General features: G+C 33.8%; 1 protein-coding gene across 1 annotated transcript; it reads right to left on the reverse strand.

The window, feature by feature from the left end:
• Positions 1-1,139: 1,139 nt before the first annotated feature.
• Positions 1,140-4,151, reverse strand: LOC120213849 (ADP-ribosylation factor-like protein 5). Its single transcript, XM_039211901.1, has 3 exons — positions 4,011-4,151; positions 3,691-3,895; positions 1,140-1,687 (listed from the first exon to the last, which is right to left on the reverse strand). Exons 2-3 carry the CDS (start codon positions 3,880-3,882, stop codon positions 1,328-1,330), a joined length of 552 nt encoding a protein of 183 aa, XP_039067832.1. The 5' UTR covers positions 3,883-3,895; positions 4,011-4,151; the 3' UTR covers positions 1,140-1,327.
• Between the last annotated feature and the right edge of the window lie 4,131 nt (positions 4,152-8,282).

The following is an 8,282-nucleotide window of genomic DNA, read 5'->3' on the forward strand; positions in this document are numbered from 1 at the left end:
ATTATTCTAATAAAATAATAAGATATATGGAGGAAGAAAAAATAATTTAGAAGAATAATAATTGATAGTGTTTAGTAATGAATAATTAAAAATTTTGAATTATTTGAATTGAAATAAAATTAATAGAGTATATTTATTTTAGAATTAAAACTATCATTGTATTAGATCACGTTACTGTTCTGTCTAATAGTACAATCACGTTATTATTCCGTCTAATATTTAACGGTTAATGATATAGTTGTAACTTTCTAAAAAAAGGTAAATTATATCATTCTTCACTTAACTATATTTTCTCTCTTATTTTTTCACCCAACTTTCAATTTGCTCAATTTATTTACTGAACTTACAGATTGAATAGTTTTGCTTACGCCTCTATTTTCTCTCTAATATCTTGATGAGGTGGTATTTTTTAATATAAAATAATTAAAAATATTAAATAAAAATATAAGGTGGTCGGATGTCACTGTTGGCCATCGTCACTCGCCGTAGATGGTGGTCGTTCCGTACCAAATTTCATGGGTCGCTTTACCTCAACATCGTGAGTTCGAATCCGACTTCCATTTTTTCTGAAGTTGCTCAGAAGTCCACGAACTTGAGATTAAAAGTAAGAAAGCCGAAACGTTTCAATCGAAATTCATGGGTTTTGAGACATTTTTCGATGAAACAACCACCAGATTTGGACTCAATGTGTTAAAATGAATTGACCCATTAAATTTGAGACCGAACAACCACCTTCGACGACAGTGGCCTGTGGCCAAAATGAAAATGACATGATGACATGTAGAAAGAAAATGAAGAAGAGAAGGAAAAAGGTAAATCATACCATTCTTCCATGAACTTTATTCTCTTTTGTCTATTTTACTGACTGTACTTTCAATAAGATTCAAAACGACATCGTTTTGGTTTTATAATTTAATTTTTCAAAACAACGTCGTTTTTATGTTTGTGCTACATCATAATACCGTTAAATACCATTAAATAATTAATGACATAATGAGCAAAATGATTCAATTTGTAAAATTCAGTGATCAAATTGAGCAAATCGAGAGTTAGGTAAGAAAAATTAGCTTAGTGAGAAAAGGTATAATTTACCCTAAAAAATGGTTCATTTATACCAACATTTTCTTCATTCTCATATCTTAAATGAAAATGCTTTCATTGTGTAGAAAATATCAATTTCCTGACCCAAATTGAAATTTTTAAAACAATCTAGAAAAGTTCATACAGCTGACAGATGGTACACAAAAAGTTTACTCTGTTTCAGTGATCCGAATCCATAATATATGATGAATGAATGGAGCTTTCTTTCATTAATCAGGTCCCTTTTTTAACTTGGAGATTTTCCGGTAACATGCTGCGCGATCCACCCGAGACCATCGTACAGCCCGTCTCCAGTGAGTGCAGAGCAGGCTTGGATGTGCCAATCGTGAGTTTTTATGCTGTGAAGCGAAAGGGCATCGGTGATTTCAGCCGGGGTCATTGCATCCTTTAGGTCTTGTTTATTTGCAAAGACGAGTATAACGGAATTTTGTAGGTCGTCGTGTGAGAGCAACCTGAAGAGTTCCTCCTTCATTATGGTGATCCTGGCCCTGTCCACACTGTCTATCACCACGATAACAGCGTGAGTTCCGCGATAGTATGTAGCCCATGATGTCCTTAGTCGATCTTGTCCTCCAAGATCCCATACCTGAGGCAAATACAAACATTAGATGTGCAACACATACATAAAATCTAAATGAGTTACATTCATGACCCTCATCAGTCTCTCAACTCTCCTCGGCTTAGCATAATTCTGTGACGAACGAATCTCGTCATATTTTGAGACCTGATGCAAATTATCTAATCTGATGGTATCTAGCTATACAGCAATCAGCAGTTAAGTTACTTCACATTATAGAATTTCGAGAACCAAATTAGAAAGAAAGAGTGACTCAACTCGAACAATTGAATAGCATTAGAAATGATGGAAAACAAGGAATGGAGCAGGTACAGATCCATCCAATCAGCACAGTGAACAATGATAGTTTGTCCATTTCATCGTATTTAGCATGCCTCGTCTATTTCAAGAGGCATACACGGAAAACAATTTCGTGTCGTTTCAATATAATCTGCTACTGTCAAGAAGTCTCTTAAAGAACCTACGACATAAAACTGGATAACACAATATATAGGGTAAACATATATTTTTATCAAACCACATAATGCACTTTCCTTTAAAAAAATTTGTAGAGCTTTGTTAGTGGAACTAGTAAAATGTGCTTAATAGGCTTGTAACTAGGCAGCTTAAAAGCTCTTGACAAACCCTTGGTTTATAGATAAACATATGGCCATGAAAAACAGGAAATTGCAAAACAAATGTGAGATGCTTCATAGTTTTACAACTCAGGGTTTCAAATAGCTGTGGCATAACAGTACAGCAGATGCTATGTCAAGGTAGAGGCACTGTCCCCCACCCATAATAGCCTAAATAGCATTGTTTATATATATATAAGACCTCATGAATAGTGGTTGATTGCAGCTGCAAATAGTAATGGAGACTAACTGCGATAACCCTTTAAAAACATTCTTGTTCTCAACAAAGTGAAGGACGGAATATGAAATAAGACAGAGTAACAAGTAGTAGGACTAAAACGAGAATATCAAAAGACATTGGAGAGATGCAGAGCAGTAGATTGGATAATACAAACAAGGCTAAAACTCATGATCTCATTGCTCAAGCCGATATCTACAACTCAAGTTTAGGTTGTGAAGATTTACATTATTTTAATTTCCTATCTAAGGTGTTTGGTTTTCTTGTAAAACATTTCAAGGTCAAAACCCATAAACTCAGGTCAAGGACTAGGGCAGGAGGAGATGGGTGGTCGGAATCGAGCAGCACAGGACAGGATAGTACGACGAGATTAGATAGTGTTCATTATTATTCAATGTGAACCAAATAATTAGAAATTGCTTATATTTTGTTGCTACCATAACACATAATTAACTAACATGCACAAGCATTGATATAATACGGATAGGGGGCACGGAAGCTTCTAAACAATTAAGACATGAATATAGCAAGATACAACAATAAAAACAACTTTATATGATAATATACAGTTAAATTTAAAGCAATTTTGTAAAAAAAATCAAATATTAACACAGAAATTACTTTTGTATGCAAGAACATGAACCTTAAAAAAACAATTGGAACCTAATTACTAGTTGTTAATTCCATATTTAAGAGAAAAATAATAAAACGAAAACCTTCGATGCGTCCAGAGACGTGTTTAGTAGTGTCTTGACCATGTTATGATCATGCTTGTTTTCGTTTCTAATTCTGGAAGCGTCCTCACATGTTCAACACATATTAAACAAGTTCCAAGAACCAATTTCTAAGTATCAAACGAATTCCAAAAACCATTCTCTGAGTATCAAAAGCTGTCGTAGTAACTAACTTCCCTTCGAATATGAGTTAATTTCACCACGCTCATAAAAGATCATAATTAGAAAGATATTCACCATGGTTCCAGAATCAGAAAGTATCCCATTTAACAATTTCCAAATCTAAAAGATTCAAATCACTCATACACAAAGCCCTTAGGGGAAACTAAGAACCTAATATAATTAAATTAAATAAGATTAAAGCGATGAAAACCCATAAATTAAATCATCGAGAAATAGTAAATAAAATCTATAAAAAAAAGTTACCTCGAAGCGGATGTTTTTATAAACGAGCTCTTCCACGTTGCTACCAACAGTAGGATGGGTAGTAACAACCTCGCCCAGGTGAAGCTTGTAGAGCGTCGTCGTTTTGCCGGCATTATCCAACCCGACCACCACAATCTTATACTCCTTCGCGGGAAATAACATAAACCAAAACTTCGATATGAAAGCCCCCATCTTTCGCTTCTCCCTTAACCAAAAAAAAAAAACAATCAACCGCTTTGAATTTTTTTTAAATAAACCGATCAAAAAATGGGATCTAACAAAAGAAACAATATAAAGAAAATCCAAAAATGAATTTTTACCTGAATTAAGAGACTCGGTGGTGAATGCGACGAACGGCGGAGATCGTGGAGTAGGATAAACCGGAAGTTTTGGGAGAAATTCCGATCTGATTTTGGAAATTTAGGAAGAATGTGGGAAAATAAAAAAGAAGAAATAAATAAATATAAGAGAGATTGAGGGGCGTTGATGCTTGAACTGGTGGACACGGTCCTGGTGACGTGTATGACTTAGTGATGATTAGGTGGCCACTTTGTCATTTAATTTTGAGTTAATTACATCACATGTCCCCAATTTATAACTCTCATTTTAAATTGGTCCTAAAATATTTAAATATTTCAATTTTCCCCAAACTATGACTGTCATTCTAAAGTAGTCCTTAAAATTTTAAGCATTCTAATTTCATCCCTAAACTATGACCCTCTTTCTAAATTATATTCCAATTTTATCCCCAAATTCATCCAAATATATAATTAGTTTCGATCATAATTAACAAGGGATGTGATTAGTATCTACGTACAGTTTGGGATGAAATTGTAATATTCAAAAAGTTTGAGGACCAATTTAGAATTAAGGTCATAGTTTGGGGATGAAATTGAAATGTTTAAAAATTTTGGGATTAATTTAGAATGATAGTTATAATTTATGAAAAAAATGGAATATTTAAAAGTTTAGCAACCAATTTAAAATAAAAATCATACTTTGAGGACATGTGATGCAATTAACTCTTTAATTTTCCTTAATCCATCTTAATACTAACACTATGCACACAAATTTTGAATTATTTTCTTAACCACTAAATATCCTATTTTTCAATGCATTCAGTTGAATAAATTAGATGAATAAGTTGGATGTGTTAAAAACACAATTTTAATATTAATGAGTACTAAATATAAAAAATAGTTCATAATATTAAAGATGTTATAAGGTATTTTTTAGTAATTAAGAGTAAGATGAATAATACTTACCTCAAATTAATAAAATATTTTTTAATATTTCATAATATTAAGATATGATAAAAGAATTATTGTTATTTCTTGAGGACTCGAGTTCGAGCACTATAAATTTGAACGCACTTAAATATGTTATATTCATCTTATCGACTCTATTATTATCTTAATTATTATCTTTAATTTAACAAATTTGGAAATCAATCCAATTAAATCATCTTTATTAGGCTATATATCAATTAGCTATTTATATATACATGTATAAATGTATAATATATTTTAAATAACTCATAGTTTATTCCATAATTAGAGAATTAAACTTGTAAAGTATAGTCAATATCATTTTATTAATAATTAATAAATATATATCTACAATCAACTGATTTAATGAAATTGTGACGCTCCAACTCTAATTTAGACTTAGGTCTACGAGTGTTACATTTGAACCATCAAAATAATTTAAAATTTAAAGGCATAATGACAAAATTACTCCTTAATGCTTGTATAAATAGTTATTTTATCCTCTATTCTTATTTTAGAATATTTTACCTCTAACGTTTTAACTTTTGATTAAAACAAATCTTATTGGATGAAAAACGTTAGTTGATTGACAATGGATTGATGTTATGTTTTACATGTGTTCAACTGATGACATTGTTTTGCTTAAGCGGCTTATCGTAATTGGTTAACGTTTGGGATTGGTTAGAGATTACATAGCCATTGGTACCTAAATATTCGATTTGAATGAACTCGATTCAAACTCGAACTTGATTTGATTAACGCTCAATAAATATTCAATTTGAATGAACTTATTCAAACTCTAGCTTGATTCGAGTTATTAACAAGTCAAAACAAGTTATTTGATACCAACTCGAAAAGTTCGCAAGAAACTCGAAAAAATTATACATTAAAATTTTATTTTGAATATTAAAGTATCAATAATATTAAGAGAAAATAACCTCAGTGACCAAAAATCTCATATAATATACGATTTTAACCAACTTTTTCCGGATTTGCCAAAATGACCAACAAAATCGCAATGCGATCGCTAATTCGCAACGCGATCTCCATTATCGCAAATACGCGTTGCATTTTCGCAATGCGATAGTTGAAAATCGCGTTGCGATGGTCTACAGTATCGTTGCGATTTTCCCAATTCGCAATGCGAATAAGTAAATCGCAACGCGAATTGGGAAATTCGCAATGCGAATAAGTAAATCGCAACGCGAATTGGGAAAATCGCAATGCGATACTGACTATCGCAATGCGATAATAAAAAATCGCAACGAGATACTTACTTTCGCAACGCGATACTGACTTTCGCAACGCGATAATACATAATCGCAATGCGATTTTCAAAGCGCCATTAGTATCCTGGCCAAGTATTTTATTTTTAAATTCCAAACATGAATATAAATATATTGGAACACTGAACTGTCCACAGTATATCCCGTAATCGCAACTCATAACCTAAAACCTAAAATCACAACTCAGTCCCATCTCCATCTCTCACTCTCTCACCCATCTCCGACGAAATCCGTCCCCATCTCCGGCGAAATCCGTCTATCTAAATCTCTCAGAGCCACCCTAACAATCAGAAATGGAAAATCAACCAAATCAACCAACGAGGGTTAGTTTTTTTAATTATTTTCTTTTTGAAATTTTTGCATTATTATTAGGTTTTTCATATTGAAATTGATGATAGGTTTACTGGTAATTTCAATAATAGATTAACCATTTCACTTAGATTGCTTATTAAATCAACCAAGAATCGCAACGCGAAATGCAAATCGCAACGCGATTTTAGTTTCGCGTTGCGATTCTCTCGTTGCGATAGTCATTTTCGTGTTGCGATTTTCATTTTCAGAAACTATTCTTCTTCTGCAAATTGAAACTTGAATGAATTGCATTACTTCAACCAAAAAACAAAGACAAATACGAAATTCACAGTGTTGCATATTTAAGTTTGAAGAATAAACTACTACTATTTATGTTTATTATTGTTTTTGGTATATCTTCACAGTGTAGTTTTTGGTATATCTAATTTAGTATGTTTATTGTTTTTGTAGAACTTTTATTCGGCTCAATTGACCTTGAGAAATAAAGTCAGCCTGGCCAAAACAATTGCGTCGAAGCTTTCACCTGCACAAAGAAAAATGTTTGAGGATACATGCTTCGGGCCATGGCTGAAAGTACAACATCCCGGTGGAGATGCGATGTTGACACACCTGTTTCTTCAAACCATGACTAGAGATCTACCAGAGACTATACAACGTCGTGATGAAGAGATATGGTTTGATTTTCCACCGGCGTATACGTGTTTTGGGCGGGAGGAGTTTTGCTTAATCACCGGTCTACGCTTCGGACACGATGATGTAGGTCGGTACACTAGACACATTACCCGCCCATCATGGCTATCCCGGGTTTTTCCTGAGCTGGAGAGGCCGAGTCTACACGTAGAAGACCTGACAAGATTTTTGAATAATAAAGATGGTTTTACTCGGATGGATGACGTCGACGTTGTCCGAGTATGCCTTCTAATTCTTTTGCATGCCGGCTTTTTAGGCAGAGAGGCCAGACAACCTATTCCAAATGATCTAATCAAATTGGTAGAAGACCTAAATGCGTGGAACCTGTTTCCGTGGGGCTCGTATTTATGGAAAACTACATGGAATAAGTTATCGTCTGCATTGGATGATCGAAAAAGTTTGCATGGCGATGGTTCCAAATACACTTTGACAGGCTTTATTTGGGCCTTTAAGGTAAGAATTTTTATATAATGTTTCCAAAATTATAAGTAATTATTTAACAATTACTAATGTTTGTTATTATATTGTTTGTAGATTTGGATATTTGAGGCCTTTCCCTCCATGAAGACATATGCAATAAAAACTTCAAATAATATTCCCAGGGCTATTTCCTGGAAGAGGAAACGAACCTTGCAATGGGAAGATTTACTACGGTATACGACAATAAATAATGTAAGTTAACATAAATACTACCATATGTTTATAAACAAGTTATTACTAGTACACATTTAACTTTGTTTAAGCTTTTATATTGTTAGGAGGCCAACACTCCTCTACAGAGGCTGACACCCACGGAAGCTGAGCTTGCCACTGATTGGTGGCAAGCTAGTAAGCGTTTTTTTGATGGAACGGTTGATGAGCAGCCTCCACTTCGGGAGCCATCACCTCGCCCAGAGCTATCACCTCACCTAGAGCCATCATCTGATCGACCCGGCTATACACCTCCACAACGACAGCCATCACCTATTCTTTCACATCATCGAGCCTCTTCTCCACCATCACCGCAAGATAGGCGACCGGCAAAGATGTCACGACG

Source organism: Hibiscus syriacus, unplaced genomic scaffold, assembly GCF_006381635.1.
Source record: "Hibiscus syriacus cultivar Baekdansim isolate YM2019G1 unplaced genomic scaffold, ASM638163v2 tig00110044_pilon, whole genome shotgun sequence".
Taxonomy (NCBI): domain Eukaryota; kingdom Viridiplantae; phylum Streptophyta; class Magnoliopsida; order Malvales; family Malvaceae; genus Hibiscus; species Hibiscus syriacus.

What these genes read in the sequence shown, in the direction of transcription:
- LOC120213849 (XM_039211901.1), bottom strand. Translation starts at nt 3,882, where the DNA reads ATGGGGGCTTTCATATCGAAGTTTTGGTTTATGTTATTTCCCGCGAAG. An exon ending in ATAAAAACATCCGCTTCGAG is followed by an intron (nt 1,688 to 3,690) that starts GTAACTTTTTTT and finishes TATTTGCCTCAG; the next exon opens with GTATGGGATCTTGGAGGACA.